Below are 21,838 nucleotides of genomic sequence, written 5' to 3' on the forward strand. Positions count from 1 at the left end.
TTTCTCTGCAGACCACCTAAATTTTCTCACGGACCACCGGTTGGCGACCGCTGATCTCTAGGGTCTCCGTCTTGAGTAGGAGGTTGGACTAGAAGACCTCCAGGGTCCCTTCCAACTCTGTTCATCCAAGTCATCATTATCCAACTTCCTGGCAGAGCTCTTAAATCGAAAGAATCCTCAACCACGCATTTGCCCTCCTGTCCTCTCGCTTAAAATGAATTTTCTCAGGGTGCCCCCCCAAGAGTTAACCACGTGGCCCCGAGGACAGGCATATACCCATATCCATTTGCACATCTGTTAATAAAAACAACCGGTTGGTTACTTTTACTGACATCCTATGATTTATAAGTAGGCTTGCAAGATTAATTTTTTTTCCTTTGGGTGGAAAAAGAAAGAAAGAAATTCAGCCTGTCGTTTTTCAGCCCCCGGAATCATAGTGTCATTAGACATAATCTCCCTATTGTAAGGCGAAACCTGAACAAATAAATAGCTCCTCTCCCTGCTCTTTTCATTACTTTTTAATTCTTTTTGGCAGCATATTTCTTGAATAAATATCGGGGGGGGGGGAAATGTCGTGGGAACCCACTCCATTAATTATTATTATCATCTCCGCGGGAAAGCTTCAGAAGTTGCAGAAATTTTTCTCTCTCTCTCTCTCGTTTTCTTTTTCTTTTCTTTTTTTTACTTGTAAAAATACGACGGTCCGATTTCCAATTTGGAGTTCTGGGACCATTTGGGTCCTTGCTCAGCATAAATGATAAACGACAACCCAAGACGGAGCTTCCTTTAAATCTTCCAGGTCGCGGCATTAATATAGATTAAGTTCTGTTTTCTTCTCGCTGTTTAAAGTTAAGCTGTCAGTCATCTTTCAAAGGGGGCCCTAAGAAGCCGAGGAAGATAAATTCGCGAAAGTAGACTTTTAAAGTCCCACGGCCGGGAGATCAGCAGGGAAGGAATCAAAAGAGAACCAAGCAATTTCACGGATTTTACTTTTAACCCTGTGTGTTTGTGTGTTTGTGCGTGTGGGTGCGGTCTCATTTAGAATATGTCCTTCCGGTAACTCTGTCAAGAGTTCATTGCAGAAATCGCATCCAGAAAGCACACACAGATAACTGATTCAGCAGGATAAACTTCTTTCTATACACAACTAGGTAGAAACCCGTGCCCCGCTACGAAACTATGTGATTGGGCTATGTGGAGCTGGCTCCATGGATCCTCTCCTATCCCCTTCTCTCCCTCTGTCTAACTCCTTAGCATCGGAGCGTTTTACAGGTGGGGAGAACTTTTCATCCATCGCTCATAAACACCAGAAACTCACTGAGATCACCTGGTGAAGCTGAATAATGAGGCCTAGCCACCTTGAATCTCGGAAGAGGGTGGTGTATAAATGACTGTATAAATCAAGAAATAATGGGGCGTTCAGAAGAGACAACAGAGGAGCCGTCTTTCACCCCGGTGGGCTATTAAACCCTGGAACCTGCCACCAGCAAGTGAATTGATGGACATCAGCCTGGACAACTCTGAAAGGGGAAAATTTGGCCATTGGTGGAGGACAAGGCTATGGATGTCAGGAGCTCATCGTGACCCATACATTACTTCTAGTAGCAAAGGGTAATACGTCTCTGGGTGCCAGGAGCTCAGGAAAATATATATATATGTCAGTGCGAGGTCCTTCAAGCCAAAAGGAGCTCCAGGCAACGCCAGCAGCCAGGACCTCTCGTACTGCGAAAGTAAACTCCCCTGCCGCTTATCATTTGGGGTATTTACAATATTTGAATGCCAAATCAGCCTCTCCTACTCTCTCTCTACTAGCAAACAACTTTGCTAGTTTGCTAATCTAATCCAGGCTATTCAAGCAGCTCCTTCCTGAAGGTTTTGTTTATGAATGTCTTTGTGAGCCACATACTGCAATATAGCATTTAGTTATTCCGGTTTTCCAAAAAAAAACACCCACCCCAAAACCTTTTTTAAAAGGCGCTGCCAGAGAAAGATGGAGATGGAGGAGGAGGAAGAGGAGGAGGAGGAGAAGGAGGAGAAGAAGACAAGGAAGAGGAAGAACAGAAGGAAGAGGGAGGAGGAGGAGAAAGGAGGAGGGGGAGGAAAAGGAGAAGAGATTATTATGAAAGAAATCCTAGCAAATCAGCTCTATCCTTCTTCTCCAACTTGGAGGAGGAGAAGAAGAGGAGGAGGAGGTTGAGAGGACAAAAACAAAGAGGAAGAAGAGGAAGGAGGAAAAGAAAAGGAAGAAAAAGAGGAGAAAGAAGGAGGAGGAGGTTGAGAGGGAAAAGACAAAGGGGAAGGAGGAGGAGGAGGAGAAAAGGAGGAGGAAGAAGAAGGGAGATGGGGTGGAGAAGTGGGAGGAGGTTGAGAGGAGGAAGACAAACTGGAAGAAGAGGAAGGAGGAGGAGGTTGAGAGGAGAAAGAGAGAGAAAGAGGAGGAAGGAGGAGGAGAAAAGGAAGAAGAAGAGGAAGAAGCAGAAGAAGAAGAAGAAGAAGAAGAAGAAGAAGAAGAAGAAGAAGAAGAAGAAGAAGAAGAAGAAGAAGAAGGAAGAAGAAGAAGAAGAAAGAAGAAGAAGAAATAATAAAGGAACAAGGAGACGCTCTATTATATTTATCTGCCTAGAGGCAATAAATCTGTTTTCTGCAGATTAAATACCAACTTCTCTTTTCGAAAAGCTTTGTTTCCTCAAACCTCTTATCAGGCGGAGTGTGGCACTAATCACACCTACGGAAACTTGTAATTTTCCTCAAGGAGGTGACACCGACAGAATTAAAAATGAAGGTGCTCCTTTTCCCCCCCCCTCCTCCTCCTGGAAAATCCAGTTCATTACAAATTAGCAGTGGTCTTAAGGAAAACGGAGGGCTGATAAGTGTCAACCAGTGATAGGGAGAAGAAACCCAGCATTTTCAACTGTCAGAGAGCCCGGGAGCCCAGTTAGCCCTGGAACAAATTAATCACATATTGTCAAGGCAAAGTTGCATCAAATTAACACATCGGATTCCGGCATATTAATGTGAGAATGCTTTCACCTGAATATTACTGCAAAACCATTGCCATTCTCCGGCTGCAAAGATATAATTAAATTGCTAAATAGAAAGCGCATATAATGTCTCTGAACACATTTTAGGGTGCAGGAGCTGAAAAGATCGCAGCCTGGGGAAGTGACAGATTCCATTTGGGGGGGGGGGGGCGAAAAACTTGATTCTCACTCTACCCGTCCCTTCCAACCCCACAACTCCCCACCTCCCCCCATTCCCTCACTTCTATTCCTCCCCTCTTCTTCCTCTCCCCAGCCTTGTTGTTTTATTTACTTAGGAGTATCGGAGGATGAAATGAGAAAACTTAAGTTACCGGTGGGGCCCCGCAATTGCCGGCACATTCTCTTCCCCTTAGATGAAATACGGGTTTAATTTAACTGATTTGCTAGGCTGGATCTGTGAATCTGTAATGGACGCAACCAGGATGCTTGCCTGCCCTCTTCTTCTGGATTTTGCCAAACAAATGAAACAGAGAGAGAGAGAGGGGGGGAGACAGAAAGAGAGACAGAGAGAGAGATGGAGAAAGAGAGAGATGGAGAGGGGTAGAGAAGAGAAAGAGACAGAGAGAGAAAGAGAGAGATGGAGAGAGAGAGACAAAGGGAGAAGAGAGAGAAAGAGACAGAAAGAAAGAGAGAGATGGAGAAAGAGAGAGACAGAGAGAGAAGAGAGACAACCAGACAGACAGAAAGAGAGGGAGAAGAGAGAGGGGGGGTAGGGAGAAGAGAGAGAGACAGAGATGGAAGAAGAGAGAGAGAAAGAGAGAGATGGAGAAAGAGAGACAGAGAGAAGAGAGACAGAGACACAAAGAGAGAGGGAGAAGAGAGAGGGAGGAGGAGAGAGAGAAAGAGAGGGAGAAGAGAGAGAGACAGAGACGGGGGAGAAGAGAGAGAGAAAGAGAGAGACACAGAGAGAGATGGAGAAAGAGAGACAGAGAGAAGAGAGACAGACAGAGACAGAGATACACAGAGAGAGGGAGAAGAGAGAGAGAGAGGGAGAAGAGAGAGGGGGGGAGAAGAGAGAGAGAGGGAGAAGAGAGAGAGACCAGGCTGGTTCATCACAATTCCGTAGTTAGCACCATCGCAATCCTTTGAAGCCGTACCCACTTATGGCAACCAAAAGACAATTGTCTCACTTATCAACAGAAATTTGAGCTCAATTGTGGTCATAAGTCGAGGATTAGCTGTATTTTATTTTATTATTTTACGAGCTGATAACCCGGCGTTGCCCGGCTATTTACTTGTCCCAGTCCTGTCAAGCGGCAACGTAAGTGCGAAATGGGCTGTCCTCCCTCCTTCCATGAATGTCGCTGCAATTCCTGGAGAGGCGATGGCAAGAGCAACTTCTCCCTCAGCCCTGATTTCGGCAACAGTTAAATTAGTTAAAAATGTTTTCCCTGTGCTCCCAGAAGCGTAATTTCTAATGTTGGATTTTCCCCCTTACCAGAGGGAGCCCCCTTGTGGAGTACTGTGAAGCTGTTACCACGGCAACTCTACTGCGTTGTATAGTAGAAGCCATTTTACGGCAGTACAGTAGAAGCCATTTTAAGGCACAACAGGCTGTATCTTAACAGAAAACACACCCCTCAGGTTGTTGGGGTGTCTTACCCCCACAGTATTTTTTTCCAGAGGGTAAGTCATCTTGGGTACCAAGTTTGATTGAAATTGCTCAAGGCGTTCCAGAGTTATGCTGGAACACACGCAGACATACACACACGGAGCCGTTTTTATGTAGAGAGATTTTATTAATTTAATTTTTAAATTTATTTTTTAATCTTATTATGGTGGTACGTTTGTTTCGGAGACCTGTGGAACAACAGTCGGACTCTGCAAAATGTTTCCAGGGAAAACAACACCCGGGATCAGGGCAAAGATTAAGCCTTTTTTTGTCAGTGGTTTTCCCACTAAGTATTATTCAAGGAGAATGGAAGAAGAGCAGCCATTTCTAATGAGATATAGAATATAATTTTAATGAACATGCCGTTTGAAATAGATACCAAAGGAGCTCGAGGCAGGCGGGCGGGCGGGGGCGGGCGAAGGAGAAAGCTGCGGTCATTTAATTAGAACATGTTTAATTAGAATAAAAAATTTCAAAAATACAATTTTATGTGACAGCCCTAGTTAATCTTCTGCTTGAATCATATTGCGTTTTATTCAATTTAATTGATTTTAAGCTTGGTCTAATGTTATTATCCTTCACTTAATTATACATGGCTCAAAATCAAAGCCATGTTCATAAGTCAACATTCCCGATAGCCGAAGAAAAGGATTGAATTGTTTTACGAGCAGAAAGAAGGATTAAAAATTCCAGACTTGAGAAAAAGAAATGGCCAGGCGCTCCAAACGAGAAGAAAAAAAAAATACATATTGGAGGATGCTATTATTTTCTAAGACAAAGGACCAAAACCCACTCTCCTCCCATCGTTATGTTATTTTCGCGAAATGTTATCGATTTTCTTTTTTAGATTATTAATCTGCCCTTCCTCCAAGGACTCCTGTAAGGCCAGAGTCTTGAGATATAAAAACAGAGAGATTTGTACATGGATGGGCAGGAGTTCCATGAAGTGTTAAGTCCAGCGGTCAGTTGCCGTTGGTTTCTTTTGAGGGTTAGAATCAGGGGTGAAATGTTACCAGTATTAGACCTGCTTGCTAGAACCGGTAGTTAAAAAAATGCTTTTAAAAAAGTTTTTTAAAAAAAACGTTCCGAGAATCACGTACGATCGTTGGAACCTTTTAAAAAAACTTTTTAAAGCATTTTTTAACTACCTATTCCCCAAAAGGGTAGTAAAAAAAACACGTAAAAAAATTAAATAAAACGTTTTGACGATCACGCAGCACAGCTGATTGTCACGCCTGTCATCAGAACCTTTTAAAAACTTTTTAAAGCATTTTTTTTTTTACTACCGGTTTGGGCATATAGGTAGTTTAAAAAATGCTTTTAAAAGTTTTTAAAAGTTCCAACGATCACGAGACGCAACTGACTGTCACAGCTGATTGTTGGAACCTTTTAAAAAGTTTATAAAAGCATATATATTTTTTACTACCGGTTTGGGCGAATGGATAGTTAAAAAACTGCTTTGAAAAGTTTTTTTAAATGTCCAACGATAAGCTGTGACGTGCGATTTATATTCACTGGAAAGCAGGATATCCTGCGTGTGTGTGTGTGTGTGTGTGTGTGTGTGTGCATAAATTACACACACACACACACACACACACACACACATTTTCTCAGGCAGAAAAGAATCCTGTTCATTTTCTGTCTGGTTCACAGGTTGGGGTCAGGTTATAACGCAGCCCCTCGGTCTGTGTTTTAAAAGCGTTTCACCCCAAATGGGGGAAATATCCTCAAGGAATCTGGCAAGCCACATTTAGAGTTTTAAAAACGCGCAGCCTTGTTTTCTAACTCTGGGTGTCTGAGAAGACGTTCTTTCTTTCTGTCTCTTTCTTTCTGTCTCTTTTTCTTTTTTTCCCCCTTTTAATAGCATCTGTTCATGACAAGATCCGGTGGCAGATTTCTGAGCAAACACAACATTGTGTTTACGGTATTTTTAAAAGCCTATTTATTAAGAGGCCATTTGTGGCTGCACTTTATGGCTGGGCTTGTTATCTCTTCTAATGAAATTAACCCACTTTGATGAGGGGAATGTGAAATAGGAATAAATCCTCCCAAACAGAGGGGCCTTTTTCTCCCTTTGCTGTCTTTCACTCGCTCAACTGAGCTCCGAGCATCAAGATGGGAAAACTGAATTACTGATCACAGGATAGAGTTTATCCCTCCTCCTCCTCCTCCTCCTCCTCCTCCTCCTCCTCCTCTTCTTCTTCTCCTTCTCCTCCTCTTCCTCCTCCTCCTCCTTTTTCTTCCATATCCACCATCAGACATTGGCGATCATGTTGGCAATCCTATTTTTGTAAACAAACGCATGAAAAAGTGCTGCTGAGTTTTGTCCAAAACACTCCCTTAGATTTTGAAGCCATGATGCTCTTCTTCAGCCTGGACCTCATCAGCCTTCAAATTTTCCTTGGAGGATTAAGTAAAGGATGCCGTCCTTTTCAGGGTGTCATATCCCATGTCCGAAATATTCTAACTTTCGGAAGAGGAGGACTGTGGGGTCCTTGGTGCTCTCTGAGCTGGGTGGTTTTCTTGCAGACGTTTCATTACCCAACTAGTTAGCATCATCAATGCTAGAAGGGAGTGGGGTTTGCTCCCTGTTTATCTACAAGATATCCTCAGTCTCCCTTCCAGCATTGATGATGTTACCTAGTGGGGTAAAGAAATGTCTGCAAGAAAGCCACCAAGCTCAAGACAGCACCCACAATTGCATCCAGAGCTACAAACATTTTCTTTGCTTTACATCGTATAATAATGAGCAAAGATATTAGTAGGGACTGTTTGGAAGTGCAAAGAGGCAGGAGGGCGAATTTCAGAATAAAACATGAGTTGGCTAATGACTCCTGAAGCTGGTGCAGAATCCTTCATTGCAATTCCGAGGAAATTTTCCTCAAAACTCCCTATTCCTGCCGACACTCTAGAACATCTGGGCTGTAATTGGAAAATACTGTAGAGAGGGCGGAGGGAAGTTTCTAAGTAAAGGCACTGCTGTAGAATGCCAAAATTAAATGCAGGGCGGAGGGGGGAAGGACGAGTGTATTTACACAGCATTTAAATATTCATACTCTGTTATGCTTTGCATCGCAGGAAATTACGGGGTTAAAATTTTATGATTGGTGACAGCCCGAACAAGATAAATTAAGTGAGAACATTAATGGGATTTTACTGTCTGCTGGGCAAAAAAAAAAAAAAGCAATCCAGCTGATTTTTTTTGTTTGATCTACTCAAATCTAGTCAAGATAAGCTAGATTCAAACCCACGGTGGCTTAGGGCAGTGGTGGGCAACCTTTTTTTTCAACTGAGCCAAATCTCGCCAAAACCACGATTGAAATTTACTTTGAGAGCCACATTTTTAAAACCGAAAATACATAGGATGGTACACTGTTTTTAGTTTCAATAAGTTTTTATTGAGAATATTCTGCATGCAAGTATCCACATAGGTCGGGAGGATACAAATAACACAACTAATAAAACAAAAACTTTAGAGCGATATTATTTATCGATAACGTTAAATTCCGTAAAATTTGCCTTACAATGTAGAGAAAATTACATCCTGACATTGACTGACAAAGTCACAACCACTAATGTGAACATTGGCCTTGCATTTCCTTGGATAGTTTGAGTAAGTCAGGTTTGTATGTTGTTGTTTTTAATTTCATCTCTCTCTCCCACTTTCTTTTTTTCTTTTTCTTTCTCTCTCTCTCTCTGGCTCTTTGTCTCTCCCTCCCTCCCTCCCCCATCTCTGTCACTCTGTGTGCGTGTGTGTGTCTGTCTGTCTCTCACTCACTCTCTCTGTGTCTGTCTCTGTCTCTCCCTCTGTCTCTCTCCCCTCCCTTCCTCTCTCTCTGTCACTGTGTATGTGGGTGTGTCTGTCTCTCACTCATTCACTTAATCACTCACTCTGTGTGTGTCTCTCTGTCTGTCTATCTTTCTCTCCCTCCCTCCCCCTCTCTGTCTCTCTCTGTCTGTGTGTGTGTGTGTCTGTCTGTCTGTCAGTCTCTCTCTGATTCCCTCCCTCACTCCCTCTCTCTGTTCCTCTCTCTGTCTGTCTTTCTCACTCTCTCTCACACACACACACACACACACACACACACTGTGGTCACCTTGTTGAGTGTTCCAATCACATTTGAAACACTCAACAACTGGCCTGCATTTATGGTATTTTGCAGCATTCTGCAGTCATAGGACCAAAATTGGTTGTCACTTGCCCGGGCTTTTGCAGAAGCTTCCCTCCGAAGCCCGAGAGGAGGGAGGGGAGTGGGCACCCGGCACACAGAAGAGCCGCATTAAAGGGTGTAAAGAGCCGCATGTGGCTCCCGAGCCGCAGGTTGCCCACCACTGGCTTAGGGCAATAAGGGGATCCAGTTGTTTTTGTTCTGGTGTAGGCTTCCCAAGATCATGAAGCCGACTCCTCGTTCCCCATAAAATCTCATTTATTTAGTTTAAAGGGAATTTGTCTCTAGCAAAGTCCCGGCCAACAGTCTTTCAGGAGATGTCACAACTACAGACCTTTATCAGGCTTGGAGAGCTGCCAGGGTGGTATCTTCAAAACACCATGCTGTAGCAGCAATTACTTGGCAAGAAGTCAGGAACAGATCTTCACTCTAATGAATTGAACTGGAATTGGAATAGAGTAGAGTAGAATAAGAAATAGAATAGAATAGGGAATAGAATCAGAATGGAATAGAATAGAAATTAGGAATGGAATCAATAGGATAGAATAGAATAGAATAGAATAGAAAATGGAGTGGAATGGAATAGGATAGGATAGAATAGAATAGAATAGAATTCTTTATTGGCCAAGTGGGATTGGACACATAAGGAATTTGTCTTTGATGCATATGCTCTCAGTCTACATAAAGAAAAATAAAATAGAATACATTCATCAAGAATCATAAGATACAACACTTAGTGATAGTCATAAGTTACTAATAAGCAATCAAATCATACTAGGAGACAAATAAACGCAATATAGGTTTTAAAGATACAAGCAACATGGTTATAGTCGTATGTGGAAAGAGATGGGCCCTAGGAAGGACATGTAGACCTCCTGTCTGTAGGAGGATTCATCGTCGTCTCGAATGAGACCAATCACTGTTGCATCATCTGCAAACTTCATTCGTTTAACAGATGGATCGTTTGAGATCCCGTCGTTGGCGTGTAGAGGGAAGAGAAGTGGAGAGAGCACACAGCCCCGGGGGGGCACCTGTGCTAATTGTACAGGTATCGGATGTGATTTTGCTAGCTTCACCAGCTGCTTCCTGTCTGTTAGGAAGCTTACAAGCCATTTACAAGTGTGGTCGGATACAGCTATCTTATTTAGTTCAGTTAGAAGAATATCTGGAATGATGGCATTGAATGCTGAGCTGAGCTACTATAGAAAAACAGGGAGCAATTCACACTCACTGGCACTGATGATGTTACCTAGTTGGGTCGTGAAATGTCTGCAAGAAAACCACCGAGCTCAGAGACATGGAAAGAATCCCTCATAAGAACCCTGAACTACATACATTCTCGTGTATCCATAAAAAGAATACATGCATGAAATTCATGTGTTTCATGCGTCCTTCTTCCTTTTAAAGACACGGGAGAAATTTTTGGAGTCTTGTGAAAATAAGGACGTGACGTTTTGTTTCGTGGGGAAGATTTGGGAAAGGGGGAAAAAAATAAAAACAAAAACTCGCCCCCTCCATTTATTTCTGTTTTCCCTAATGTTTTATATTGTTTGTTAGGAGGTGTGAGTCAATGGCTTGAATTAATTCTAATTACTGGAGAGGCATATCCTGATTGAGCAAATAAAATAGTATGCTCATTTGCTCCAAGGCCAACTAATTAAATGCTAACTTTGGATAAGCTGGATGTGCGTGAAAGATTAATTTTTAAGAGGGTTTTATGACTCACTAAATAACGATTCGCTTAAAAATCTTTCGCATTATATATCATTAGGCCATCTAATCTTAAAGCGTTATAACATTAAGTCACCCAACTCCATTGTAAAGGAAGATGTGGTAAATCATGATTATTAACAAATTAATCATATATATATATATATTTCTCTCTCCCCACCAGCAAGTATGTACTGTATTGGGTTCTGTGCTAAGAATGAAACACTTGAGTTTCCAATGGATTTTGGTGCCGTAAATGGAAAAGGAGAGAGGTTGGATTATAAAGCAGGATGTTCCTTTTGAAATCCAGGCTTCCCAGAAAAACTCTGGACCCATTCAGAGGTTATCTCCGAACTGTCATTTTTAATATCCCGGCAAAAGAAAATTATGAAATGCACAGGGGCCTTGATTAATTCATTTTAATGTTCATTACACTTTCAATTCAATTAAATGGAAAGTGGATTTAGCTGCTGTCTTTTTGTCCCTCCTTTGCCTGCTTTTTGGAGCGTGGCACAAGTAGGATTTCAAAGATCGGGCTTTATTAACAACAACAACAACTGAAATGCAGCTTTTAAGATCAGGTTGGTTTGCTGCAGCTTCTCGAACGGACGTCATTGAGATGAAAAGATGACAGAGGGAGGGATGGAATTTTGGCAACTTTCCTCTTCGCACTTTTGGCCGGCCGTCTCTTGCAAAGGATTGAACTGTGTAAATAATCTTTGGCGTTGGTCATCGAATTTGCCTCGACTAAGGCCACGCTCGGAGTACGGCATCCAGTTTTGGTTGCCACGATGTAAAAAGGATGCTGAGACTCTGGAAAGAGGGCAGAGAAGAGCCACAAAGTTGATTAGGGGACTGGAGGCTAAAACACATAAAGAACGGTTGCAGGAACTGGGGATGTCCAGTTTAATGAAAAGAAGGACTTGGGGAGACATGATAGCAGCCTTCCAATATCTCAGGGGCTGCCACAAAGAAGAGGGAGTCAAGCTACTCTCCAAAGCACCAGAAGGCAGAACAAGAAGCAATGGGTGGAAACTAATCAAGGAGAGAAGCAATTTAGAACTAAGGAGAAATTTCCTGACAGTTAGAACAATTAACCAGTGGAACAGCTTGCCTCCAGAAGTTGTGAATGCTCCAACACTAGACATTTTTAAGGAGATGTTGGATAACCATTTGTCTGAAGTGGTGTAGGGTTTCCTGCCTAGGCAGGGGGGTTGGACTAGAAGACCTCCAAGGTCCCTTCCCAACTCTGTTATTCTGTTGTTCAACGCAATTTTGATGCAGCGGGGGCTCTGCTACCCTCTTTTGACTTCGAGAAGGCTCCCCTTTGCAAGACACAGCTATCTATCCATCCCCACAGACCTCTTCTACCCCAGCCCGTGTTCCAGTCTCTGTTTAAAAAAAGCAAATGCAAATGGTTTCGCCTCCCCCCCCCCCCCCCGATCCATTTGGTTTATGAGCATCAGCAATTCTGTCAGCCTTCTCTCCCCATCCTCGTCATCTTCTCCCGGAAAAGATTAATGATGATAAAGCAGCGAAGGCCCTTTTTTTTTTTTACTTCAGCCTCCCAACATTAGAATGATATAAATAAGACTCATAAATCCACTCTTCCCTCTCCCTGAATTCCCCAGGCGCCCCAGACGGGTAGCTTCGCAGGACTTCGGAAGAGAAGAAGAGTCAGCTGGTGGCCGATTAAAGTCATCCAGGCTTCCTTCTAAGCAGCAGAATTACAGAGTCACCAAGTGGGAAGGGACCTTGGAGGTCTTCTAGTCCAACCCCCTTGCTCAGGCAGGACACCCTATACCCGTGATGGGGACCTTATGGCACCCGTGCCGGAAGTGACATGCAGAGCCATCTCTCCAGGCATGCCAGCTGTCGCCTGTTGCTCTGCCGTGTTCTGGCCAGCTGGACTTTGCACGTGTCGGACTGCCGGAAATAAGAAGTGGAGCTCCCTGGTGCACATCTGTTTGTTTCCGGCATCTCCGTGCACCTCGGCCAGTTGGTCTTCATGGGTACATGCGCGCTGGAAACCAGGAGACTAGCTTCCCAGCATGCGCATGCAACTCACTCAGCAAGTGTCTTGCTTACCAGCAGAAATGTTGGGCTTAATAGTGTGGTCGTAAGCCGAGGACTACCTGAATACAAAATAAATTGAGGCAAAGGGACGTCATTCTCCCAGAATTGGCCTTTCCTGATTGCTTTGGGATATCAAAAGTCCAAACTGTGTATTTTCTTGAAGGCAACATTCCAAACTAAAGATGGGAAACTTCAACATAGGATGCATAATTCATTTCCTAACTTGGTCCCTCCCGGATATTTTAGCTTCAACTCCCATCGTTCTTAAATGGCAATTTTGGAAACTGGAGCCCCACACCTCTTATTAAGGTAGAGGATTGGCAGTACTGCGTAGATTGGGCATCAGTTATCCTCTGTTGGTATAAGAACATCATAAAGATTGGTTTTATTTGATATATTTACCCGGCTTGGCATGGGAAGCATCTCGCTTGCCTAAATGCGAGGCACTCCAGTCCATCTTGACTTCTCTTCTTCCCACAGGGCCACATTGGCACAACCCCAACGAAAATAATTGATGTCTACCTCCCACTCCACGCCAACCAGGAGAAGTTGCAGCCCATGACTGTGGTGACGATTGCCAACGCCAAGGTGCAGGATTTGATCGGGCTCATCTGCTGGCAATACACGAGCGAAGGACGGGAACCCAAGTTGAAGTAGGTCCTTTCAAGCGGTTGTCCTCTCTCTCTCCCTCTCTCTCTCTCTCTCTCTCTCTCTCTCTCTCTCTCTCTGTGTGTGTGTGTGTGTGTGTCTTTCTCTCTTTCTCTGTCCCTTCCTCCCCCCCCTCTCATGGATTTTGAGAGGTAGGTATGTAGGTAGATAAGTTGAAAAGATGGATGGATGGAAACACAGACAGTCATGATGAATGGACAATGAATGGATAGATGAATAAATTGATAGGTTAAGTGGATAGATAGATGGATAGATAAATGTGTTGAGTAGATGGATGGACGGATAATGGATGGATGGATGGATGGATGGATGGATGGATGGATGGATGGATAGATAGATAGATAGATAGATAGATAGATAGATAGATAGATGATAGATAGAATGGAGGGAGGGATGGATGGATGGATGGGTAGGTGGTGGGTGGATGGATGAATGGATAGATAGCTGGATAGGTAGGTAGGTAGGTAGATAGGTAGATAGATAGATAGATAGATAGATAGATAGATAGATAGATAGATAGATAGATAGATAGATAGATGGATAGATAGAGGAATAGATAGGATAGAGGGATAGATGGGTGGGTAGATGGATGGATGGATGGATGGATGGCACAAAAGGATAGATTGATGATAGATAGACGATAGAAGAGAGAGAGACAGACAGGCAGACAAACAAGATGATTGATTGATAAGGCAGGCAGACAGCAACAGCATACCACTTTTGAAAAACTTGGCCAAGAAAACTGCAGGGACTTGTCCAGAGAGTCTCCGAGAATCGGACACGATTGAACGGAAGAATACACACATACACACACACACACACACACACCAGATAAGTCTCACCGCAACACTTCACCATTTATCAATATTTCCTTCCGAGCTCTGCGTACATCTGTATCTATTTCTCTTTCAATTAAATTACCAGGCAGTGTGTAATGACAAGCCTATGAAGCCCGGTGTCGTATAAATGAATCATCATTTCGAGATGCGCTCCCCTTTTGGGAGGGGTGGGGGGATGGGGGTGTCTCGTTTGTTTGTTTTTAAAAAAGACAAATCACCTCCACGTCCTCGGTGTCACTACCTAGGTAGCGTTTTCGCATCCCTGAGGGTTGAAGCCCCCTTTCTCTGACAGGTGGGAGTGAAACGGCACCTCATTTCCCTAAATTCTGATGTAGCAAGTGGCGCATTTCTCCCTCTGAGCTGCTCAAATCTTAGGAACATGTGAGCCCTGAGATTTTTTTTAATTGCCTGCACGTTTCCTGTTTGCTTCATTTCAAAAGCCAACACAGTTCTAGGCTGCATCAACAGAGGGACAGAATCAAGGTCACATGAAATGTTAATACCACTTTATAAGGCCTTGGTAAGGCCACACTTGGAATACGGCATTCAGTTTTGGTCGCCACGATGTAGAAAAGATGTGGAGACTCTAGAAAGAGTGCAGAGAAGAGCAACAAAGAGGATGAGGGGACTGGAGACTAAAGCATACAAAGAACGGTTGCAGGAACTGGGTAGGTCTAGTTGAATGAAAAGAAGGATGAGGGGAGACATGATAGCAGTCTTCCAATATCTCAGGGGTTGCCACAAAGAAGAGGGAGTCAAACTATTCTCCAAGGCACCTGATGGTAGAAGCAATGGGTGGAAACTAATCAAGGAGAGGAGCAATCTAGAACTGAGGTGAAATTTCCTGACAGTTAGAACAATTAATCAGTGGAACAGAAGTTGCCTCCAGAAGCTGTGAATGTCCCAACACTGGAAGTCTTTAAGAAGATGTTGGATAGCCATTTGTCTGAAACGGTATAGAGAAGCTTTGGAGGGCTTGTTATTACCTTTCTCTAATATAATGAAATAGGGATGGGGTGGCTCAGGGGCTAAGGCGCTGAGCTTGTCGATCAGAAAGGTCAGCGGTTCGAATCCCTAGCGCCGCGTAATGGAGTGAGCTCCCGTGACTTGTCCCAGCTTCTGCCAACCTAGTAGTTCGAAAGCACGTCAAAAATGCAAATAGGAAAATAGGAACCACCTTCGGTGGTTAGGGAACAGCGTTCCGTGAGCCTTCGCCATTGAGTCATGCCGGCCACATGACTACGGAGACGTCTTCGGACAGCGCTGGCTCTTCGGCTTTGAAACGGAGATGAGCACCGCCCCCTAGAGTCGGGAACGGCTTGCACAGATGTGCGAGGGGAACCTTTACCTTTAATATAATAAATGACAGCTTAAGGATGAATTGCCTGTAATAGGCACGCTTGGTGAACTTAAGTTACCAACCCAACTTATGCGAATTAATTGGGGGAAATAGCAAATCAGGGAGTCGGCAAAATAATTCACTGTCAAATCCAATCAATAAACTTTGTAAATCAACTCATTTAATGCTCCCTTCCAACAAAAAATAAAATGATCCATATAGATCAAGCGGCCAATTAAACAATTAACATGCGTTTGACTATTAATTAATTTCAGCATCAGTCAGAGAGGGAAAACTTCAACCCGGACGTGTCGCGTTGAACGAGGCAGAAGGGAAAATTCCAAGTTCACAAGGGGATAAAAATTCTGGGATATTGCAACCCAAACAATAACGACAGCCTCTGTATTCCCGAATCCTCAGAAGTGCAGTTTCAAAAAATAAATTAATTAAAATATCGTTATCTATTGGGTGAATGTTTACAAAGAATCTCCATAATTGTACCAAACTGAACATCTGTTCTAACCGAGGCTTCCCAAGAGCAGGAAGCAAACTCCTGGTCCCAACAAAAACCCCTTTTATTAAGTTACTGTGAATTCCTCTCATTCACCTCCAGCAAAGTCTTTCAAGGGAGGATTTACGGTCACAGACCTTATCAGGCTTGGAGAGCTGTCAGGCCGATATCTGCAAAACTTGGCCAGGAGTCTCGGAGAGTCACGAACCAATGAAGCGAACTAATTGCCTCCTGCAAGCTCCACTCCCCTTTCGCTCCTCTTTTATTTCCTCTGGGAAGGGCCACTCATCATCCACCTGTGGCCTTCCTCCCAAGTCGACCCCTGTTCTTTAGCTGTTCCCTTCGTCTGGCAGCTCTGCGCATGCGCACACTGGGAACAGGCTCCAGCTGTTCTTCTGCCTCACTGATGTCTGACTCTGAAGGCAGCAGATAACTGTCAGACGGCCCTGGCCCCCTCTCTGCCTCCGACACAGAGCCCTCATCAGAGCCTTCCCCAGACCCCAGGACTGGCCCATCTTTCTCCCCAACCTCCTCTCCAGCAGGCCGCTGGCAGGCCACAACAACATCGCAATCATGATTCATAAACGTGGCATTTTTCTTTCTTCCTAGGTGGGCCTCCTAACTTCTCTTTCTCCCCGTTCCTTGCAGCGACAACGTCTGTGCTTACTGCCTTCATATTGCCGAAGACGACGGGGAAGTTGACACGGATTTCCCGCCCTTGGATTGCAACGAACCCATTCACAAGTTCGGCTTCAGTACTCTGGCCTTGGTCGAGAAGTATTCATCGCCGGGCTTGGTGGCCAAGCAGTCCCTTTTTGTCCGAATGTAAGTCTCTTCCTTCTCGTATTTATTGACCAACTAGCCGATAACCTGGCGTCCTCAAAGTATTTAAGAAACATTGTGGTTGTGCAATGCAATTTATTGGGCACCCAGGCCTGTCTCGAGGGTTTAGCTTGCAAACCTATCGTACAAGCCTGGGAAATTTATATGTGAAATTGTCACTTTTCTGTTCCTTTTCTCTGAATATACTTCATCGTCCAGACGTTTGTGAGATGGGCAGCTATGTGAAGAAGGAAGGAAGGAAGGAAGGAAGGAAGGAAGGAAGGAAGGAAGGAAGGAAGGAAGGAAATGGATATGGGCCATGAACTATGTTCTGGAGATAGTTTTCTCCAGCTGAATAGCAATGCAGTTACACATCCACCACCTGCATCCACAAGCTAAGCATTTAGCACACAAGGGCGTACCGCATTATATTAGATCCGTAGGAGATGAGCAGGCTGAGCTGGAAGGCGGCGTTTAACATATCATCAGTTTGGAATCGTTGCATTTCCACAAGAGATCAAGTCCAGCCCTCTGAATTCCAATAACCCTGGCACCGATTTAATTTTGACCATTAATTGACCAGATGCTTCTCTGTAGGCAGCAATAATAAACTCCTCTTGGCTTTGAACACTACAAATACTCCTGGCTATTTGCGCCCGAGAAGATCCTTGTCTTCGGTTCTTAGCGACGTACAGAGAATTTAAAAAAGAGGAGTCAAGAGTTAGCCGGCAGCTGTCATTTCAGGGATCCTTGTTGCGAGGGGCCAACTTCAAGGTTAGAGAACTAATACTGTGTTTCCCTGAAAATAAGACAGGGTCTTATTTTATTTTGACACACACCCCAAAAAAAATAAGCACTTGGCCTTATTTTCGGGGAGGTCTTATTACTTTTGATAATAATAGGAGGCAACGATCGTGGTCACCTCATGGCTGCTGCTGTGTTGCAATATTTTCGGGGAAGAGCTTATTTTCGCGCACGCGCTCAAAAGCCCCATTGGGCTTATTACCGGGGGGAGGTCTTATTTTCAGGGAAACAGGGTCCACTGAAATGCCGAATCTGCTCTTAGCCGCGTGAAACGGCCCATCGAGTTGCCACGTTGACAGTTTGAAGTCGGGACAAATTTTGGATGGAACATTCTCCCGCGAGGGGAGAAGGAGACAGTCAGACTTTTCAAAAGATGTCGCCCAAATCACCGTTCCTACGTCGCCGCCATCGTTTTGACTCTACTATTCCCCACCGGTGGTTGAAAGAGGACCCTCTCCGAGCCTTTAAATACATGGAACCGAGCGCCGAACTTCTTTGCCGTTATGGAGAGCGTTAAATAATTGAGTTTGATTAGGGAAAGGCACCTCATTATCCCCCCTCCCACCTGTGCCCAGCTGGTAGGGGAGGGTCGAAATGAAGCTATTAGCTGTCTCTCTCTGTCTGGCATCTCCAAGCGTTGAAATACATCTGTGTCTTATTTTCTCTTTTGGCACCATCACTCGAGAGAGCTAAGCAGGCGTGACCGAATTTGGCAACTCCCAAGGACTCTGGCAAAGTTACGCAAGGAGAAGACAGAGGGCAGCCATCCCAGCTTCGAACGAGGCCATTCATCTCCCCGAGCTGATGGCTGTTGAGGAAACCCATCAGGCTAAAAAGCATGGCATCCTTGTCTGAGGTCAGGTGCCAGATTTACTTCATCTGTGGGGACGTGGGATTTTTTCCAAGATGAGTCTTGAGGAGAGGATCCTTCTGAGAGTGGGTGTCAAGTTTTAGCTTGATATCTCTACCCTTGGATATCCCGGAAAACAAGGCTCTTCCTAAGTTTGTTCACCGAGATTTTATTAGAGAAGATATTGCAAAAATCATACTAAAAAGCAGAGGCATCACCCTGCCAACAAAAGTGCATGTAGTCAAGGTGATGGTTTTCCCAGTTGCAATGGATGGCTGTGAAGGTTGGACCATAAGGAAGACTGAGCGCCAAAGAATGGAGGCCTTTGAACTCTGGTGCTGGAGAAGACTCCTGCATTGAGTCCCTTGGACTGCAAGGCCATCCAACCGGTCAGTCCTAGAGGAGATCCACCCTGACTGCTCTTTAGAAGATCCTGAAGAGGAAACTCAAAGACTTTGGCCACCTAATGAGAAGGAAGAAGGACTCCCTGGAGAAGAGCCTCATGCTGGGAACGATGGAGGGCAAAAGAAGGGGACGGCAGAGAAGGAGGTGGTGGATGGAGTCACAGAAGCAGTTGGCGTGAGCTTGAATGGACTCCAGAGGATGGTAGAGGACAGGAAGGCCTGGAGGAACGTTGTCCATGGGGTCGCGATGGGTCGGACACGATTTCTCAACTGGTGTTCTGAAGACACCAAGACGTTATGACCTTCAATTGGCTTCCCTAGAAGCTGGTGTGCTTCTGTTGAGGTACAGTAGTGCCACGGGCGAAGCCTTAGATCTTTGGGTTGGGAGAGTTAGTGGGAAAGAAAGAAAGGATATGTTCTCGTTACAACACGTAAGCTCCAACTTGGTTCTCGAGAGCTTTTGAATGTAGCAAGGAGTCCATATATAGGACAAAATGTTGCGCTTCCTCAACAGTCTTGGTTGAGGCGTGGCGTCAGCAGAGTTAGGTGAATGTTTCTAAAAGAATCTGAGTTACTAATGGTCAAAGCAAATTGGCGGTAGATAAGAGTCAAAGGAATTCACGGTGGGCTGGACTTAAATCCCTTGTGGGCATGAAGGGACTTCTGGCTGATGACGCATTTGACACCTCCCTCCCTCGGGCTCAGCCTCCATCACCAAGTATCTTGGGCGAGTGAAGAAGAAATTTCTTCATTTCCCTCTCTTCTCCCCCCCCCTCTTTAATGGATTTGTGGGAGGGGAGTCATACATATTCTCTCTCTCTCTTTCTCTCTCCCTCCCTCCTCTCTATCTGTCATTCTCTCTATCTATCATCTATACTTTTTCTCTCTCACACTCTCTGTCATCTATCTTTCTGTCTGTTTCTTCTCTGTCTCTCCTCTCTCTCTTACTTTCTCTATCTCTTATCATCTATCTGCCAGCCTTATCTCTCTCTCTCTCTTCTCTCTCTCTCTCTCTCTTTCTATCGTCTGCCTGCCTGCCCTACCTACCTATCTATTTCTTTCCTTCTTTCCCTCTCTTCTCTCTTTCCTCTCTCTTTCTCTCTTTCTCTATCTCTCTCTATCATCTATCTGCCTGCCTGCTCTATCTATCTATTTATCGATCGATCGATCGATCTCTTTCTTTCTTTCTCTCTTTCTCTCTCTTCTCTCTTTCCTGTCTATTTCTCTCTTTCTCTCTTCTCTCTTTCCTCTCTCTTTCGCTCTTTCTCTATCATCTATCTGCCTGCCTGCTAAATCTATCTATTTATCGATCGATCGATCTATCTCTTTCTTTCTTTCTTTCTCTCTCTCTTCTCTCTTTCCTGTCTATTTCTCTCTTTCTTTCTTTCTTTCTTTCTTTCTTTCTTTCTTTCTTTCTTTCTCTCTTCTCTCTTTCTTCTCTCTTTCTCTATCTCTATCATCTATCTGCCTGCCTGCCTCTCTCTCTCTTTCTTTCTCTCTCTGTTTCTTCATTCTTTCCTGTCTATTTTTCTCTTTCTCTCTCTCTATCATCTATCTGCCTGCCTGCTGTATCTATCTATCCATCCATCCATCCATCCATCCATCTATCTCCTGTCCCTCTCTCTCTCTCTCTTTTCCTTCCTCTTCTCCCCTTCCTTTTCCCTCTCCCGAACCTTGCCACCCCGGCTTCTTCCGCGTGGAGGCTTGGAACAGAAGATGGAGAGCCGCGTTACCTGAGAATGATCACTATCATTAACATTCACAGGGTGGGGGGGGAGCGTGGGGGGGCGTGGGGGGGTTTCACTCATCACTCCTGACGGCCGAGACATGGCAGCCGCTATGAAGTGTCCACAGGTGTAGCCCGATGATACATATTACATTGTGCCACAATGGATTTATGTATTCGGTAACAAAAGAAAAGGGTAATGAAAAAATACAGACGGTAATCCTTTATTCCCCTACCGCACAATTTATCAGGAATGCCGTGCGGATGATAAGTGCCCCGGATTTTACTCTGCTTGATTTAACCTTGTCACCCAGGTATGTTTGTGTGAAATGATGGGGAGGGAAGAGAGTTTAGGAGGCAAGGCAGATCTTTTTTTAAAGGGGGCTGGGGGGACACGGTGGTCCTGTTCTCCTGGACTAATTACTTCTTAACGTCCCCACCCACCCCCCTTCCTCCAAATACCGTCCTTTCAAATGACTTGGCTTCATTGCGCTCTCGGGATGCAGGAAAAACCCCGACGTAAGGCCACGAATTTGGGAGCGGAATTTCCATGGCTGAGCCACGTCGTGGCTGAGGGAGTTGCTCCTGATCTGACGACACTTTTTTTCGCCAAGGTTGTTAAGCGAATCACTTCAGTTCTTAAGTGATTCGCGCTGTCATTAAGCAAGGAGTCTCGGAGAGTCACGAACCAATTAATGGTCTCCTGCAAACTCCACTCCCCTTTCGCTCCCATTTTATTTCCTCTGGGAGCGGCCGTTCATCCTCCACCTGTGGCCTTACTCCCAAGTCGGCCCCTGTTCTTTAGCTGCTCCCTTCCTCTGGCAACTCTGTGCATGCACACACCGGGAACAGGCTCCAGCTGTTCTTCTGCCTCACTGATGTCTGACTCTGAAGGCAACTGATAACTGGCATACGCCCTGGTCCCCTCTCTGCCTCCGACACAGAGCCCTCATCTGAGCCTTCCCCAGACTCCAGGACTGGCCCAGGTTCCTCCCCAACCTCCTCCCTCTCCGAATATGCCGCCATCTTCGCTGGCGGACCCCAACACATTCTGCAGTAGTTTTTCCTCCTCCTCCTCTCCCCTCCCTTCTCAAAATCCCTGCCTGTCAACCCTCAACTCCGAATAGCCCATTTCACGGCCCTCCCTGGCCCCGATCCAGAATAAGCATCTCATTGCTTATAACTTTGAGCAGTGCAATCTCTTCAGCAGCCGTTGCCAAATCCTCACTTACTTGAATAGTTCCACTAAATATAGTCAAAGCCAGAGCT

At 44.7% G+C, this 21,838-nt stretch overlaps 1 protein-coding gene and 1 long non-coding RNA gene across 5 annotated transcripts in view; both read left to right on the top strand.

The window, feature by feature from the left end:
- LOC309399485 overlaps window positions 1-21,838 on the top strand; it is a 338,217-nt gene that overhangs the window by 106,546 nt on the left and 209,833 nt on the right. The window lies entirely within an intron of this gene.
- The window catches only part of MAPKAP1 (MAPK associated protein 1), an 89,507-nt gene that overhangs the window by 23,650 nt on the left and 44,019 nt on the right, over window positions 1-21,838 (top strand). For all 4 annotated transcript variants that reach the window (XM_081967272.1, XM_081967273.1, XM_081967274.1 and 1 more), the window contains 2 exons: window positions 13,086-13,258; window positions 16,612-16,788. In XM_081967272.1, coding sequence (XP_081823398.1) covers window positions 13,086-13,258; window positions 16,612-16,788 — 350 coding nt within the window. The remainder of the gene's footprint in view (window positions 1-13,085; window positions 13,259-16,611; window positions 16,789-21,838) is intronic.

Source organism: Natrix helvetica (genome assembly GCF_964273705.1).
Source record: "Natrix helvetica genome assembly, chromosome: 15".
Lineage (NCBI taxonomy): Eukaryota > Metazoa > Chordata > Lepidosauria > Squamata > Natricidae > Natrix > Natrix helvetica.